The following is a 19,551-nucleotide window of genomic DNA, read 5'->3' on the forward strand; positions in this document are numbered from 1 at the left end:
TCCAACACAGGTTTCTTAGTTTGTCCCAACAGTTTGGTGCATGGTGGTACACTTCTGTGTGACGAGAGGCACTACAACATTAAAATGTCAGAGGGGGAGCTTTCCCATCAATTGTCCACACAGTCACTGCCCACTGCTTATTCCAGGACTGTTTAATCTGGAGTTTAGCTCCCTATCTGCGTGGGATGGATGCTTGTCGTCTCGCAAAGGGGTGTAAATCCATGCTTCTGGTCTCGCTTACGGTGTTCAAAACAAAAATCTCACTATTTTTAGCCACTAGCCGTCAAATATACTTTCTGTGTCTTGTCGTGTGGCCTGTTAATTATAGCTTACTAGTAGTAAGCTGTTTGTCTGCAATTCTTATAACGATACACTTTTCCATCTCGGAAAGGCCACTGAACAGAAGAACGGGAGAAATTAAACCAAGGTTCATGTTATGCTCATTGATAAGGGACCCGTTCATCAATGAACATGCATCTTGTTAAAAAGCTGCCAAAGAACCAAACCACCTAAAGCATCAAATCAGCCCCAAAATAATCAGCTTCAAAGCCACAGAGGCTTTGTTACTTTGCCATATTTTCAAGGAATCTCTGAAAAAATTGCAAGAACTTTAGGACAATTCGACGTAAATGTTGCTCATAAACCCGTCAAGACGGTTGGTTCGATCCTGAAGAAACCGAAGGATAAATTCGATCAAGACCTGTCAACTGGTGTCGTGTATAAAATCAATTGTAAAAACTGTGAAAAACTTTACATCGGTCAAACATCCAGAGCACTGAGATCTAGAACAAAAGAACATAAAAGAGCCGTCCTCACATGTGACAAGAACTCTCTTTTGGCGCAACACTGTATGAAAAACAACCACGAATTTGATTTTGATAATGTCAAGGTCATAGACCGCTGTCCCTTGTGGTCGCGTAGATTGTTCTTGGAAGCGTGGCATTCCATTCGCGAACCGAACTCAATTAATGACCACGCGCATATTCCAGACATTTACAAAATGCTAAATTAATCCCTAGCGAGTTCCTCACATTCTTATAAAAATCTCATTTACATTTAGACGCCATTAACATTCATTTCATCACTAAAGAAGGTTATAGTATTTTAGCCGAAACGTCTATTTTAAGATTTTTAAGTCAGTGACAACAACTTTTAAGATTTTATGCATGTTGTTAGTTTCTCCGTTTTCATTATCTGCATAGCACGCGTTTGAGGAATAATATGGGGCGAGTGTGAGGGGTGTTCGGGGAAGGAATTGAATTGCCTTCGGCTTGCAGCGCTCTTCTCGTTTCCTGGCGTGTGGCGACCCGTGCGCGTGTTCTCGCTTTTGTACGTCGCTTCCTGTTATTACTCGAGTTCATGGGCCGGAAATAAAAACCATGTTTGTAAGATTCATAAGCGAAGTTGTAAAAGAGCAACTTTGTTTAAATAATTGTTTGCTCAGTACTTAAGATACAGAACAATTTTTCCGTGTTTACATGGCCTCATCTTAACACGAGAAGGGTTCGGAGAATTCGAGACAGTTATGCAAGCCCTCGACTACGTCTCGGGTTTGCATAACTTTCGAGAATTCTCCCAATCCCCGAGTGTTTAGATGAGGCTATGTAAACACGGAAAAAGTGTTCTTTTGCTTTATAAAATAATTCTCAAAAATAGCGCGAATGTAAAACGTCACAACCCAGTTTACATACTCTCATCTAAACACACCTATCGACCAATAAGAGCGCGCGTAGTATCTCAGTTATTTTATAAAGAGGAAATATTGCTCTCGTTCTGTTGTTACAGGTTCTCACATTTGGCCGGCTAACTTTTCTCAAAAGTAAACCAAACAATTCGCTTCTCACGAAACAGTTAAAACTGGATGCATATTACAACTTCACTTAACTTACACTTTATTTCAGTTTCTCACATCGAGTAAATGATGATTTAACAATAATCTCATATGAAAAGCTGTTCACTACTTGTTCATCATTGCTAACACCTCTTTCTACAAAACGTTTCTTCATTAAAGCAGCTAACTTTAAAGTTCCAATAAACTAAAGCTACAAATACAAACTTTAAAATATATATATATTAACCTACAGATACAGTCGAACCCCGTTTTCTCACACACCATTAGGACCACACTAAGTGTTGATATAATCCAGGTGACTGTCTTAATTAACAGAATGTGTTGGAGGTAGGAACTAAAATCACTTTCCGTAATCTCGAGGTGTCCGTATTAAGAAGTCATTCGTAAAGCGAGGTTTAACTGTAGCACTGTAGCTAACAAATACTGCTATTGAGTATAAGGAAAATACAAACTTCAAGGCAAATAGTAAAGTTCCAATAAACTAAAGCTAAAAATACAAAGTTTAAAAACCTATATTTTAACCTACAGATACAGTCGAACCCCGTTTTCTCAAACACCGTCAGGAGCACACTAAGTGTTGCTATAATCCAGGTGTCTGTCTTAAGCTGCTCAAGCTAACAGAAAATGTTGGAGCTAGGAACTAAAATCAATTTCCATAAGCTCAAGGTGTCCGTATTAAGCGGTCATTCGTAAAGTGGGGTTTAACTGTAGCACTGCAGCTAACAAATACTGCTATTGAGTATAAGGAAAATACAAACGTCAAGGCAATTAGTAACTTGGTAAGTCCATTGAAGCAATGTTCATTGTACTACATATTTTCCAGTACATAACTGACTGTCAATAACCTGCTAATCCCTAAAACAAACTTGCTATAAAAACATCATAAGATAATTAAATGTCAAAGAGTATAGTGATCATTTTAGAAACAAAACATTTGTTCTTTAAATTAAGAAAACGCAAATCCTCTAAACAGCCTTTTCTCCTATAGTGGAGGTTCTTATTTCAACAATTGATCTATAAAGTGGTTTTATTACTTTCTTATTTTGCTAGTCTATTGGCTAAGTCTATTGTTTGATATAACCACTGGTAAAGTAAACATACAACAATTCATACAATACAATCTAAGAGACGTTGCTATTTATCCCATCCATCTGCAAGCGACACAAATTTGTTTTTGTCACCAACCCACCCGTCTCCCCTTTAAATTAAGAAAACGTAAATCCTCTAAAGAGCCTTTTCTCCTATAGTAGAGGTTTTTATTACAACAATTAATACATAAAGGGGTTTTACTGCTTTCTTATTTAGTCACTCTATTATTTAATATAACCATTAACCACTAAAAGGTTTTTTTGTCCTTCAAAATAATTCATACAATACAACTCAAGAGATGTAGTTATTAATCCCATCCATCTGCAAGAGACACAAATTTGTGTTTGTCACCCACTCACCCACCCTCCCCCTACCCTCAAAACAATTATTGAACAGTTCAATCGATACAGAACCAAATCACCAGCAATTACGTGAATACTGCACCTCTAACGTTTTACTGATCACAGAAAAGAATTCCACAAATTAAACAAACTGAAAACTAAAATGAATTTTGAATCCGTTAAAATAACTCGACAATAACCGGTTTTCTTTTTGTTTGTAAAGGACAATGTTCACTCCAGTATCTGGATGCGATGGTTATTCTTGTCAGACACAACAATCCGGCCATTACTGAGAACTGCTAAACACGATGGGAAATTGAATTCTCCTAAATTACTGCCCTTTCTTCCACACTTGCTAACAAAATTTCCATTCAGTTCAAAAACTTGTATTCTATCATTACCTAAATCACAGACCATCAGGTGTCCTGACTTGTTCACTGAAAAACAACAGGGATACTTAAACTCCCCGTCCCCTCCACCCTGCTTTCCAAACTTGTACTGAAAGTTTCCATTCCTGTCGTAAACTTTCATACAATCTGTACTGTAGTCTGACACTATGAGATATCTATCACACTAAACACAGTGGAAAGGAAAAGTAAAAGAGCCGTGCCCATCTACCTTCATTAGAAACTTGCCATCAGGAGAAAAGATCTTAGTTAATTTGTTACCTGTATCAGCAACAATGATATTTCCATCACTGTCTACAGATAAACCACAAGGATTAGAGAACTGACTATCACGGCTTCCTTTCCCACCAAACATACCCGCGTACTTACCCTCCCCAATGAAAATCTGGATCCTATGGTTATCCTGCTCTGCTACGAAAATATTTCCATTTCTATGAAAAGTTATTCCCGCTGGATACTTAAATTCGCCCGCTTTGTTACCTTCCCGACCAAAAGATCTTAAGTATTTTCCATCACTCTTGAAGATTTGAACTCTGTGGTTCCCCCAATTAGTTACAGCTATCTCGTCCCTGGCATTCACTGCCACCCCCCAGGGATAATTAACCATTCCAACAGACGAACCTCGTTTTCCAAAAGAAAAAGCAGGTCTTAACTGAAATGATTTCACCTCAATAGAAAAAGGACTATCAAGAACGTGTTTGCCGTTTACCTTTACTGTCACTTTGTATTTGCCTTGATCTTTCGGTGAATAGGAGATTTTGTAGCTTCCATCCTTATTGTCATTTATTCGCACTTCCGTCGCGCATTCTCGTCCTTCTTCGTCCCTAATCTCTACCGTTGCACGGTCATGTTTATTGTAACACTGCTCTCCCTCTGCGTTTCTAGTGGTCAGAACAAACTGTGCTTCAACTCCAACAGTTCCTTCTTCGAGTCCTTTGCCCACAGCGACAGATTGACTAGCTTCAGTTTGCTGCAGTGTTTTCAGTGTTCCAATTTCTTCGGTTTTGACAGTCTTCAACATGTTTAAATTTGGCACGAAATCCAACGTGGGAAGATCTTTCAGGTTACGCTCATTAGGCTTAGTAGTTTGATCAACTTCCTCCAAAGATTGTTTGTAATGACTTTTTCACTTGAACGACTTCAGCGTTTGCACTTCGTGTCAAAACTTTATCAGCTTTATCCAACGATGATTTGATCACCTCTATTTGATGCTCGATCTCGGTCTCCTGGGTTGTTAGACTTTCAAGTGATTTCTCTGTTTGGTCTTCCACCGCTGCAAAAATAGTTTGCTTCTTCGCTTCAACATTGGCAATTAAATTGTCAACAGTCCTCTGAACGTCCCTCTTTACCTCCTCGCCTCTTTGTATGATCTTCGCGTAGTCTTCATCAAGTTTACTAACAGCAGTCAGCTTTGCTTGTAAATTACGCTTCTGTGTTTCAATCATTGATTTCATTTCACTCTTTTGTCTTTCAGCTTCGTCGTCTATGTGCTCCAAAGCATGACCAGGATGATCCATCAAAACACAAGATTGGCAAACGGCCATTTCACAGTTCTTACAAAAGTACTTTAGCTCTTCTTTCTCGTGCCGTTGCTTTGTACAGAACACAGGTCGCTTTAGCACATCCTCATAGTCCTTGTCTTCAAAGTCTTTCAGCGCCAGAATACGATGATCTTTATTGCTTCGCATGATGTTGTGTGCAGTGACGCACTCCTGGCAGTGAAATATGCAACACTGGAAACAGTGAGTAGTCTCGGAGCTTTTCTTCTCGCAGTTCCCACACCTTACTTGACTACTTCTACACTCTTTTATTGCCAACACATCAATCAAGCCATTCAGATAAAAACTGGTTGGAAGATCTTTCAGATCGCCTCTTTCAGGTACTCTGCTAACGGCTTGACAATTTGGGCATCTCATGGTGTCACAGCCATGACTCGTCCTATGCCATTGTTTCAAGCAGTGCAGACAGAAACTGTGTAAGCATGGCAGATGTTTTGGATCGGTAAATATGTCGGAACACACCGAACAAGACACTTCTTCACGGAGATTATGGAGCAACGTTTTGATATCCATGTCGTGTTCAGAAACAAGAAAGTAAAGCAAGGTTTTCGCGGAACTCAACTCGAAACCATGAAGTCTTGTTACTTTCTTTTTTTAGCTCTTCTTGGAATCGTGATTGTTTATTATGCTAATCTTTTCCCTTGTTCAAACCAATCATGGAACGTCGCTTTAAGAGCCCTTGTCATTTTGTCTCGCATACTAATTCCAAAGAATGTGACCCTTGGGGCTCCTTGATCAGATGTCACTAAAACATTGAGCAGAACAAAACATTAGTGCTTTGGTGTCTGTAGTTCAATTCCTTTCTGTCTGAATAGACTTCATTTGTCGTTTTCACACGCAAACGATGGACAGCTCATTTTGTTAGGGTGTGCTGGTCAGGCAGAACTCCAAGCAATGGTTTGAACTTACAATCTCTACGGACTCGCGAAGACTCGCGTTTATCTGCGAGTCACGCGTCCCTCGTGAGCTGGTTCGCACGCCGCGCGTCGATCTCTCACGAGAGGAAAAATGCTTCTTGGCAGTCTGTTATGTTCAAAACTACTTATGTCATTATGGTCTGTGAGTTTCATATGGCAATGGCATCTTATCCTTCCTCCATAATCTTTCCGTTTCATCTGCGCCTGTGATGAAAGCCTCATTTCTCCTTACCATCTTTTGGCAAATGCAAGAAGACACGTTACGGGAATACAAGACCCAATCATCACAGTTGCAAACGTTTGACTAAAACCCAAATTCTCTCAAAATTATTTAAAGAAATATTGCGACTCAGTAAAGAGAAATTTGATATCGATATTTTTCTTTGAACGGTGAAAATCACTGGCATGTTTAAATTAAGAGCTACTGTGATTTGTAACAGCTGACCTCACTGAAATAGTGAACTATTTTTAGTTAACGATGGAGTGATGTCACACTTAAGCCAAACTGACCAACACTACTGGAACTTATCCTGGCTTGCGTGGTATAAAACAGCCAAGAGCATTGCGGCTCCCCTCGGATTGGATGCTAGCCCAACACAGATTACTTCCCTCGTAACCTTTCATTAGGTTCTTCTAACATGGTGGTACACTCCTGTGTGGCGAGAGGCACTACAACAGTAAAATGTCAGAGGGGGGCGAGGGAAGGAGGGGTTTGCCCGTCAATTTTTGAAAAGTGACTGCCCACTGCTTATTCCCGGACTGTTTAATCTGGAGTTTAGCTCACTACTTGGGAGGAGGCGACCAAATGAAGTAGTCGGGGATTGATGCTCGTGGTCTCGCTAAGAAGCTGCTGTAAATCAATGATTGTGGTCTCACTTATAGGGTGCTCAGGACAAAATCCCCACTAGTTTTAGCTGTCTAAGTATGCATTTGAAGACGCTGAAGACCTTAACGCTGTGATTTTCGTTTTAAGTGGTATTTTGTAGGGATTGAAAATAAAGCTATAGCCACACCCCTCCTCTAGGACATTAATTCAAATTTTCCGACGAGCATCCCCGACATTTTTGTATGGGACTCCCCTAACTCTCCCCCCCCCCCCCCCCGCCACCCCGCACCGGGGCTTTCTGGCCGTCAGTGCCTAATGCTTACATACATGTGACGTGTAATTATTCTATTGGTGGAATGAAAAGCGTTTTTTGGTCTGAAAAGGATCTTGTGTACCTGTCAACCGATTAACAGTAAAAAACTTTTCAGTTAAAGATTGAGAAAGAAACAAATGTTTTCAATGGAGTGTTCTCAATGCCTCCTTCTAGCAATTATCTAGATACGTTCAACCGTGTTTTCTGTCTTGTTGCTAGGGAGGAGACAAATATTCTCCTAGGATATTTAATAAGAAAGTAAACTTATTTCGTGAAAAATTAAGCAGCCTCGCATCAAACGATCCGGTTAGCTTTATTAATCCTTCATTTGAAGGCCTTACTAACGACTGCGCTGTACACAAAACCTAGGGGCGTCCCAACGATACCTTACTAAAGCAGGGCTGTCGTACGTCACTGTTCAAGCGATTCTGTTCTTTGGCGGGAAAACAAGGGAAATGTTTAACTGTGCACATTCTGATTGAAACACTGAAGAGAGGACAGAGAAGCCGAAAGCTGGAGAACGCACTTTACATCTACATCTATACTTAGTTAACCAAGTCGGTAAAAACCGTGAGATATCACACCAACTGTAAAAATCTAAATGAAAATAATACAATGAAATATAAATAAAAAAAATAAAAAATAAAACAATGTAAATAAAAATCATACAATGAAATATAAAAAAAATAAAAAATAAAAAAAAAACTCTAGTAAATAAAATTGATACTATTAACTAACTTTGATTTAAAACTAACTACGGACGTTGTATTCCGGTACAATATTGTATTGTAGCATTGCTTCCAAAAAAGAATTGGCGGAGCACAATACCGAGCTACAGAGAAAGAAACATCAAACGCTTTAAGAACGGCGCCAGTTTATCTAACCTTTTGCCATTGATTTCCTCAGTTTGCGAGCTCAATTCTCCACGTATGAATTTAGCGCTACCGGAAAACAGAAACTTTGCAGAATATGAAAATATAGTGCTCGCTCGCCATGCAGACCCGCTAAGAGTAGCGTGCAAGAGATTTGTAGGGAGAGGAAGGTTAACGTAACTGCTTTGAAGTGTATCTTCTCTATCTGAACACAACAAAGAGATAAAGCCTGGGTTGTGGTTCGACCTGAGCGCGTGTTAACAGGAAGCTGAAACGTAATCATGTATCAAATAACCACGTAACTTATCATGTATTTCGTTTTCTTGACAACAAATCAAACTCAAGTTTTTTCAATTTCATAACGCAGTCACAAAAGAACAGAGTTAAATACGATAAAACCTTATTAAACAAGCTTATTCGGCCCATTGTACTGGAGAATTTATGAACCTCTCTTTACGATCTCTAGCAATTTCTTTTTTCACATAAGAAACTAAAAAGTAAACTCAAAGCAAAGAGCAACTTTCTTGAACTCACACTTGGTTATTTACATTATCAAAGAAAATGACGATTTTACAATTATTTCATATCAAGCTATTTACTGCTCTTAATCATTGCAAACAGCTCTTTCTACAAAACCTTTCATCATTAAAGCAGTTAACTTTAAAGTTCCAATAAACTAAAGCTAAAAATACAAACTTTAAAAACCTATATTTTAACCTACAGATACAGTCGAACCCCGTTTTCTCAAACACCGTCAGAAGCACACTAAGTGTTGCTATAATCCAGGTGTCTGTCTTAAGCTAGTCAAGCTAACAGAAAATGTTGGAGCTAGGAACTAAAATCAATTTCCATAAGGCTCAAGGTGTCCGTATTAAGCGGTCATTCGTAAAGTGGGTTTAACTGTAACACTGCAGCTAACAAATACTGCTATTGAGTATAAGGAAAATACAAACTTCAAGGCAATTAGTAACTTGGTAAGTTCATTGAAGCAATGTTCTTTGTACTACATGTTTTCCAGTACATACCTGACTGTCAATAACCTGCTAATCCCTAAAACAAACTTGCTATAAAAACATCATAAAGACAATTAAATGTCAAAGAGTATAGTAATAATTTGAGAAACAAAATGTTTCTTCTTTAAATTAAGAAAAGGCAAATCCCCTAAACAGCCTTTTCTCTTATAGTGGAGGTTCTTATTACAACAATTAATCCATAAAGTGGTTTTATAACTTTCTTATTTTGCTAGTCACTCTATTATATAATATAACCACTGGTAAAGTAAACAAAACAAAAAAACGTTTCTTCTTGTCCTTCAAAATAATTCATACAATACAACTTAAGAGATGTACGTATTATTCCCATCCAACTGCAAGACACACAAATTTGTTTTTATCACCCACCCAGCCGTCCCACCTAACCCCAAAACAATTATAGAACACTTCAACCGATACAGAGCCACACCACAAGCAATTGGGTGAACAGTGCATCACTGACGTTTTATCACAGAAAATAATTCCACATATTAAACAAACTGCAAACTAAAATAAATTTTGAATTTTGAATTTTAAATTAATGTCCTGGAGTTTCTCTTTTTTCATGAAGTACAGTGCTCACTTCAGTATCTGGATGCGAATGTTACCCGCCTCGCTCACAACAATTCGGCCATTACTGAGAACTGCTACAGACGTTGGATCATTGAATTCTCCTAAATTACTGCCCCTTCTTCCAAACTTGCCAACAAACTTTCCACTGAGTTCAAATACTTGTATTCTATGATTACCTGAATCACAGACCATCAGGTGACCTGACTTGTTCACTGACAAACAACCTGGATAATTAAACTCCCCGTCCCCTCCACCCTCCTTTCCAAACTTGTACTGAAAGTCTCCATTACAATTAAAAACCTTTATACAGTGCTCATGGTGGTCTGACACTATGAGATATCTATCACACTGAACACAGTGGACAGGAAAAGTACAAGAACCCTGCCCACCTATCTTCATTAGAAACTTGCCATCAGGAGAAAAGATCTTAATCATGTTGTTACCTGCATCAGCAACAATGATGTTTCCATCACTGTCTACAGATAAACCCCAAGGATAAGAGAGCTGACTATCAAGGCTTCCTTCCCCACCAAACATACCCACGTACTCACCCTCCCCACTGAAAATCTGGATCCTATGGTTATCTCTGTCTGCTACGAAAACATTTCCATTTGTATGAAACGTTATTCCCACAGGACACTTAAATTCGCCCGCTTTGTTACCGTGCCGACCAAACGATCTTAAGTATTTTCCATCACTCTTGAAGATTTGAACTCTGCGGTTCAACCAATCAGTTACAGCTATCTCGTCCCTGGCATTCACTGCCACCCCACAGGGATACGTAAACATTCCGAGAGACCAACCCTCTTTTCCAAAAGAAAAAACAGGTCTGACCTGAAATAATTTCACATCAATAGAAAAAGGACTATCAAGAACATCTTTGCCTTTTACCTTTACTGTTACTTTGTATTTGCCTTGATCTTTGGGTGAATAGCTGATTTTGTAGCTTCCATCCTTATTGTCATTTATTCGCACTTCCGTCGCGCATTCTCGTCCTTGTTCGTCCCTGATCTCTACCGTTACACGGTCATGTTTATTGTAACACTGCTCTCCCTCTGCGTTTCTAGTGGTCAGAACAAACTGTGCTTCAACTCCAACAGTTCCTTCTTCAAGTCCTTTGCCCTCAGCGACAGATTGACTAGCTTCAGATTGCTGCAGTATTTTCAGTGTTCCGATTTCTTCGGTGTTGACAGTCTTCAACATCTTTACATTTGGCACGAAAACTAAAATCGGAAGATCTTTCAGGTCACGCTCAGTTGGCTTAGTAGTTTGATCAACTCCCTCCAAGATTGTTTGTAATGACTTTTTCACTTGAACGACTTCAGCGTTTGCACTTCGTGTCAAAACTTTATCAGCTTTATCCAACGATGATTTGATCACCTCTATTTGATGCTCGATCTCGGTCTCCTGGGTTGTTAGACTTTCAAGTGATTTCTCTGTTTGGTCTTCCACCGCTGCAAAAATAGTTTGCTTCTTCGCTTCAACATTGGCAATTAAATTGTCAACAGTCCTCTGAACGTCCCTCTTCACCTCTTCGCCTCTTTGTATGATCTTCGCGTAGTCTTCATCAAGTTTACTAACAGCAGTCAGCTTTGCTTGTAAATTACGCTTCTCTGTTTCAATCATTGATTTGATTTCACTCTTTTGTCTTTCAGCTTCGTCTTCTATGTGCTCCAAAGCATGACCACTGTGGCTTAGAGTGACACAAGTTTGGCAGACCGCCATTTCACAGTTCTTGCAAAAGTACTTTAGCTCTTCTTTCTCGTGCCGTTGCTTTGCACAGAACACAGGTCGCTTGAGCACATCCTCATAGTCCTTCTCTTGAAAGTCTTTCAGCGCCAGAACACGGTGATCTTTACTGCTTCGCATGATGTTGTGTGCAGTTACGCACTCTTGACAGTGAAATATGCAACACTGGAAACAATAAGAAGTCTCGGAGCTTTTCTTCTCGCAGTTTCCACACCTTACTTGACTACTTCTACACTCTTTTATTGCCAACACATCAATCAAGCCATTCAGATAAAAACTGGTTGGAAGATCTTTCAGATCGCCACTTTCAGGTACTCTGCTAACGGCTTGACAATTTGGGCATCTGATGGTGTCGCAGCCATGACTCGTCCTATGCCATTGCTTCAAACAGTGCAGACAGAAACTGTGTAAGCATGGCAGATGTTTTGGATCGGTAAATATGTCGGAACACACCGAGCAAGACACTTCTTCACGGAGATTATGAAGCAACGTTTTGATATCCATGTCGTGTTCAGCAACAAGCGTGTAAAGCAAGGTTTCCGCGAAACTCAACTCGAAACAATGAAGTCTTGTGACTTTCTTTTTTTAGCTCATCTTGGAACCGTGACTGTTTATTATGCCAATCTTTTTGCTTGTTCAAACCAATCATGGAACGTTGCTTTAAGAGCCTTTGTCATTTTGTCTTGGATACTGATTCCTAAGAATGTGACCCCGAGGCACTCCGTTTAAGCTCGTTGATCAGATATGTCACTAAAACACTGATCAGAACAACAGAGAACTGCTTTGGAGTCTGTATTTCAATTCCTTTCTGTCCGAATAGGCTTCATTTGTTTTGATCCCGCGCAAAAGATGGACAGCTCATTTTGTTAGGGTCTGTTGGTCAGACAGAACTTCAAGCAATGGTTTGAACTTACAATCTCTACGGAGTCGCGAAGAGTCGCGATTATCTGCGAGTCACGCGTTCCTCGTGAGCTGGTTCGCACGCCGCGCGTCGATCTCTCACGAGAGGAAAAATGCTTCTTGGCAGTCTGTTATGATCAAAACAACTTATGTCATTATGGACTGTAATTTTCATATGGCAATGGCATGTTATCCATCCTCTAAAATCTTTCCGTTTTATCTCTGCCTGTGATGAAAGCCTCATTTCTCCTTACCATCTTATGGCAAATGCAAGAAGACACGTTATGGGAATACAAGACTCAATCATCACAGTTAAAAGCGTTTGACTAAAACCCAGATTCTCTCAAAATTATTTAAAGAAATATTGTGACTCATTAAGAAGAAATTTGATATCGATCTTTTTCTTTGGACGGTGAAAATCAGTAGCAAGTTTGAATTAAGAGCTGTTGTGATTTGTAATAGCTGATCACACTGAAATAGTGAGCTATTTTCAGTTAATAATGGAGTGATGTCACACTTTAGCCAAACTGACCAACACTGCTGGAACTTATCCTGACTTGCGTGGTATAAAGCAGTCCAGAGTATTGCGGCTTCCCCCGGATTGGATGCTAGTCCAACACAGGTTACTTTCCTCCCAACATTTTCTTAGTTTCTCCCAACAGTTTGGTGCATGGTGGTACACTCCTGCGTGACGAGAGGCACTACAACAGTAAAATGTCGGGAGGGGGGGGGGGGAGCTTCCCCATCAATTTTCCACATAGTCACTGCCCACTGCTTATACCCGGACTGCTTAATCTGGAGTTTGGCTCGCTTTCCGCGTAGTGGATCGGAGGGGGCTCTCATGTGAAATAGTCGGGGATGGATGCTCGTCGACTTGCTAAGGGGCGTAAATCCATGCTTCTGGTCTCACTAAGGGACAAAACCTCACTATTTTTAGCCGCTAACCGTCAAATATACTTTTTGTGTCTTGCCTTGTGGCTTGTTATTTATAGGTTACTTTAGTAGTAAGCTATACTCGTCTACAATTCTTACAACGATACACGTTTCCATCCCGGAAACGCAAGTAAACAGAAGAACGAGAGAAATCAAACCAAGGTTCATGTTATGCTCATCGATAAGGTCTCCATTCGTTAATTAACAGTTTGTTAGTTTCTCCGTTTTCATTATCTGCATAGCAAGCGCTTGAGGAATAATATGGCGCGAGTTTGAGCGATGTTCGGGGAAGGAAATGAATTTCCCTGTCCCTCTCTTGCAGGCGCTCTTTCCTTTTCCTCGCTTGTAGTAACCCGCGAGGGTGTTCTCGCTTTGGTGCACTCCTTCCGGTCATTACTCGAGTTCATGAGCCGAAAATAAAAACCATGTTTGTAAGATCTATGAGCGAAGTTGTAAAGGAACAAATACAACAAAGATTATTGTTTGCTCAGTACAAAGGAAACATTGCTTTCGTTCTGTTGTTATTAGTTTATGGATTTCACCTTTGGCTCGCAAATTTCTCTTAAAAGTAAACAAAACAATTCGCTCCTCGAGCAACAGTGATAACTGAAGGCATATTACAGTTTCACTTAACTTACACTTTATTTCAGTTTCTCACATCGTGAAAGTAAATGAATATTTTACAATTATTTTATGTCCAAAGCTATTCACCATTGTTCATCATTGCTAACAGCTCTTTCTATAAAACGTTTTACCATTAAAGCAGCTAACTCTAAAGTTCCAATAAACCAAAGCTAGAGATGTAAACTTTAAAAATATATATTAACCTACAGATAAAGTCGAACCCCGTTTTCTCGGACACCGTCGGGAGCACGCTAAGTGTTGATATAATCCAGGCGTCTCTCTTAAGCTGGTCAAGTTAACAGAAGATGTTGGAGCTAAGAGCTAAAATCAATTTCCTTCATCTCCAGGTGTCCGTATTAAGCAGTCATTCGTAAAGCGTGGTTTAACTGTAGCACTGTAGCTAACAAATACTGTTATTGAGTATTAGGAAAATACAAACTTCAAGGCAAATAGTAACTCAGTAAGTTCATTGAAGCAATTTTCATTATACTACATATTTTCCAGTACATGACTGACCGTCAATAACCTGCTAATCCCTAAAACAAACTTGCTATAAAAACATCATAAAGATAATTAAATGCCAGAATATAGGAATCATTTTAGAAACGATATGTTTCTTTAAATTAAGAATTAAGCAATTAATTAAAAAACTGGTTTTATTACTTTCTTATTTTGAATTGCTAGTGACTCTACTAATTAATGTACGCAGTTGTAGAGCAAACAAATAAACGGTTTCTTTTCCTAAAAAATAATTCAGACAATACAACTTAATAGATGTAGTTATTCATCCCATCCATCTGCAAGAGACGCATTTGTTTTTGTCACCCACCCACCCGTTCCACCCGTTAAAATGAATTTTAATCAAACAACGGGGCTAAGTTAACTCTCCGTCCCCTCCACCCTGCTTTCCAAACTTGTACTGAAAGTTTCCATTCCTGTCGTAAACTTCAAGACAATGTTCGTCTCGGTCTGACACTATGAGATATCTATCACACTGAACACAGTGGATAGGAAAAGTAAAAGAACCCTGCCCACCTATCTTCGTTAGAAACTTGCCATCAGGAGAAAAGATCTTAATCAGTTTGTTGCCTGTATCAGCAACAATGATATTTCCATCTCTGTCTACAGATAAACCTCAAGGATCCGAAAGCTGGCTATCAAGGCTTCCTTTTCCACCAAACATACCCACGTATTCACCCTTCCCACTGAAAATCTGGATCCTATGGTTACTCTGGTCTACTACGAAAATATTTCCATTTTTATGAAAAGTTATTCCCGCTGGATCCTTAAATTCGCCCACTTTCTTACCTTCCCGAAAAAAAGATCTTAAGTATTTCCCATCACTATCAAAGGCTTGAACTCTGGTTCAAACTATCAGTTACAGCTATCTCGTCCCTGGCATTCACTGCCACCCCCCAGGGATGCTTAAACATTCCGACAGACGAACCTTCTTTTCCAAAAGAAAAAGCAAGTCTTGAATGAGATAATTTCACATCAATAGAAAAAGGACTATCAAGAACGTGTTTCCCGTTTACCTTCTCGGTCACTCTGTATCTGCCTTGATCTTTGGGTGAATAGGTGATTTTGTAGCTTCCATCCTTATTAACCGCGCGGCCATGGGCCGAGCGCGGTTCATGGTTTACCCGTGGTTATTTTTTAACCGCGCGGCCATGGGCCGAGCGCAGTTCATGTTCTACCCGTGCTTTATTTTTTTAACCGCGCGGCCATGGGCCGAGCGCGGTTCATGGTTTGCCCGTGGTTTATTTTATTTTTTTTATATATTTGTTTTTTTTTAGTTTTGTCGGTGACCAGACCCAAACTTCCACTCGGCCAAATTTTGAATGACGCAACCTGTGATGTTTACTCGCCAAAAGCTGTTGAAACATTAATACAAGGACAATGTTACGGATATTGTTTTCTTTACTTTGGTTAAAATATATTTTCTTTTGGTTTTATCGAAGCGTTGGATTCGAAGGGAAATAATAAATACGCTAAAAAAAGGCGTTACGTCAGCCATGGAATGCGCTGATGTTGCAGCTTTCACTTTCGCTACCTGACGAATAAGATCGTGTTTATATTGCAAGTTTATTTCGGCAGAAGCGACGGTCATCAATTTAGTTGCAATTTTCCGAGTATTTCTTGTGGTTTTAGGCAAATGAAGCAAATTCTTTGGCTGTTTCATCGCAGCGAGTTCGGTGATCAGGAGGAAAATTAAATATTTGCAAGCCATGCAAAGAACATGTCACAACATACAAGGATTACGTCACTGGTAGGGAAATAACCACCGTAAAGGTAGCCGTGGATAATGGAAGTCTTGAATTATGTGACTCGTGTGACTACTTTGCTAGCCCTTTACTCGTGGGAAACACTAATTAAATTTAATCGTGACTTTTAAGAAAGAAAGCTGTTGTTAATAGTGTTATTATCGTATCGTTCATATCGTTCATCCCCATACACATCCCGAAGAAAGTTCCAGATTAAGATCATTACGTCATCGGAGATTTCACAACGGCTACGACTGATGGTGCAATAATAGAGTTTGTGTTGATCAAGTGATGTGATGTCTACAGTAACAAAAGAATCATCAAGGACTGCTTTGGAATGTGCACTACGTTGCGACTGTAGTGGTAAGCAAGCAGTTAAATTTTAAAAGCGCAGTTATAAGACCTAACAGATCTTCTGGGTTTTTTTTTTGTCGGTGACCAGACGCAGACCTCCGCTCGGACAAATTTCGAGTCTCGCAACGTGTGGTTTGTTCGCCAAAAGCTCTTAAAACATTAATACACGGACAATTTTACGGATATTGTTTTCTTTGATGTGGGTAAAATATATTTTCTTTTGGTTTTATCGAAGCGTTGGATTAAAAAAATAATAACCACGCTAAAAAAAGTATTACGTCAGCCATCGAATGCGTTGACGTTGCAGCTTTCACTTTCCGTAGGTGACAAATAAGATCGCGTTTACTTTGCAAGGTTATTTCGGCAGAAGCGACGGTCATTAATTTATTTGTAGTTTTGCTAGTATTTCTTGTGGATTAGGCAAATGAAGTAAATTCTTTGGCTGTTTCATCGCAGCGAGCTCATAGATCGGAAGGAAAATTAAATATTTGCAAGCCAAGCAAAGACCATGGCAGAACATGCAACGATTACGTCATTGGTAGGGAAATAACCACCGTACTAAAGATAGCCAAGGATAACGGAAGTCTTGAATTATGTGACTCGTGTGACTACTTTGCTAGCCCTTTACTAGTGGAAAACACCAATTAAATTTAATCGTGACTTTTAAGAAAGAAAGCTGTTGTTAATAGTGTTATTATCGTATCGTTTATATCGTTCATGTCCATACATATCCCAAAGAAAGTTCCAGATTAAGATCATTACTTCATCGGAGATTTCACAACGGCTACGACTGACAATGCAGTGATAGAGTCTGTTGATCAAGTCATGTGATGTCTACAGTAACAAAAGAATCATCAAGAACTGCTTTGGAATGTGCAGTGCGTTTTGACTGTAGTGCTAAGCAAACACTTAAATTTTAAAAGCGCGGTTATAAGATCTAACAGATCTTCTTGTTGTCATTTATTCGCACTTCCGTTGCGCATTCTCGTCCTTCTTCGTCCCAGATCTCTACCGTTACACGGTCATGTTTATTGTAACACTGCTCTCCCTCTGCGTTTCTTGTGGTCAGAACAAACTGTGCTTCAACTCCAACAGTTCCTTCTTCAAGTCCTTTGCCCTCAGCGACAGACTGACTAGCTTCAGTTTGCTGCAGTATTTTCAGTGTTCCAATTTCTTCGGTGTTGACAGTTTTCAACACCTTTGGATTTGGCACGAAATCCAACGTCGGAAGATCTTTCAGGTAACGCTCAGTTGGCTTAGTAGTTTGATCAACTCCCTCCAAGATTGTTTGTAATGACTTTTTCACTTGAGCGACTTCAGCGTTTGCACTTCGTGTCAAAACTTTCTCAGCTTTATCCAACGATGATTTGATCACCTCTATTTGATGCTCAATCTCGGTCTTTTGCGTTGTTAGACTTTCGAGTGATTTCTTTGTTTGGTCTTCCACTGCTGCAAAAATAGTTTGCTTCTTCGCTTCAATATTGGCAATTAAATTGCCAACAGTCCTCTGAACGTCTGTTAGTCCACACGCCCAACAACGACAAATTACAACAGAGCATCTAACTTTTTAATACGCACTCGTAGCGTTTCTCGCCATCTTGGATTACATTCTTCTTTTTCTAGTGCCAGTCCCCTATCGTTCTATAATAACTAGTTCCAGTTCTCTACATTTTGCCCTCTCTGGAAAAAGATGTTGTCCTCAACATGAACGAATAGACAATAGTCTCTTCTAGGTTATCTCATATAACAGTTCTTTGTACACTTGTATCTCATCCTGGGGTGAACAAAAGTATTCTGGTTGATCAGGCCAGAAAAACAGCGTAGGTTGCACTCAGGTGTCACTGTTCTATCTTTGGGGCAATATTACTTTCCAATGCCTAACGCCTTTATCTCTAACACGATTTGACTTCCTTGTACAAAGAATATTCCGAGATAGAGAAAAAAAAAATTCTCTTAATGAAAGGAGATTGAACCTCTACACACAAACAAAACATTGTACGAAATTATACAATACCAAAAGGAAACATTTAACAGTCTTATCTAGGATGAACGTAGCCTCAATAGGTGCAAATCAGTTCCTTTCTTCTCACGTTAATTTCTAAGGGTCTGCTAATAACACCACATATGCACAGGGTACATCGGCTGTGATGATACTGGAAAAGGTGCAAAATAGCTATAGGGCTGCAGAACAGGTTGTAGCATCCATGATACTGTGGCAGGTTGCCACAACTGCTGTGGGTACGATACTCTGACGCCTTGATCTCCTGCTGTAGAACTGGTTTGAAAGGAGGGTCATCCTAAGAGGTGGTCTGCTCATACGTTGTGACTGTCTAAGGGGTAAGCTATCTGCAGCCTCATCATCTACTGTACCAACTGGTTGCTCTGGGTCTTCTTCTTCTCCCTCTTAGTCTGGGCTATCAACTTGACAAGGGTCAATGTCCTCTTCAACTACATGTGACTCTGGAACAATGCCACAATGATCCTCACATTGATTTCTTGTAGACTGGTAAAGTTCTTGGAGCTTATCAGGTGTGAGGCTAAGAATGTCCTCATCAGTAGTTCCGGTTGTCTCCTCTTGTGAAGCCTGCTGTCTGTTGGCCCTCCTAGATACTGTACGGCGACTCTTTGATGACTTAAGTGGGGTCTCAACTGGCAAGTAAGAACATGGTAATAGCATGTTGCGATGGAGAACTTTTGACTTTCCATTTCCACTCTCTGGCTTTACTTCATAAACTGGCATATCCTTCCACTTCTGAGTTACCAGATAGATTTCTTGCTCCCAGTAAGGTCGTAACTTTCCCGGGCCACCACGCTCAGTCATGTTTCGTACAAGAACACGATCTCCTTCACACAGCGCAGTGTGTCTGACTTTCTTGTCATACCGTTGTTTCCCCACGTCTGCACTTTTCTTTGCATGGGCAGAGGCCAAATCATAAGCTTCTTTCAT

The 19,551-nt window shown here is 39.8% G+C and overlaps 1 protein-coding gene and 1 pseudogene across 1 annotated transcript; both read right to left on the minus strand.

The window, feature by feature from the left end:
• Nucleotides 1–1,868: 1,868 nt before the first annotated feature.
• Nucleotides 1,869–6,015, minus strand: LOC149113110 (E3 ubiquitin-protein ligase TRIM45-like; annotated as a pseudogene).
• Nucleotides 6,016–8,571: 2,556 nt separating this feature from the next.
• Nucleotides 8,572–12,108, minus strand: LOC149113111 (E3 ubiquitin-protein ligase TRIM45-like). The gene has a single exon (XM_089287902.1). The coding sequence runs from the start codon at nt 12,031–12,033 to the stop codon at nt 9,787–9,789; it is 2,247 nt and encodes a 748-aa protein (XP_089144028.1). The 5' UTR covers nt 12,034–12,108; the 3' UTR covers nt 8,572–9,786.
• Between the last annotated feature and the right edge of the window lie 7,443 nt (nt 12,109–19,551).

Source organism: Orbicella faveolata, unplaced genomic scaffold, assembly GCF_042242905.1.
Source record: "Orbicella faveolata isolate gen_17 unplaced genomic scaffold, um_ofav_v1 contig_15, whole genome shotgun sequence".
Classification (NCBI taxonomy): Eukaryota; Metazoa; Cnidaria; class Anthozoa; order Scleractinia; family Merulinidae; genus Orbicella; species Orbicella faveolata.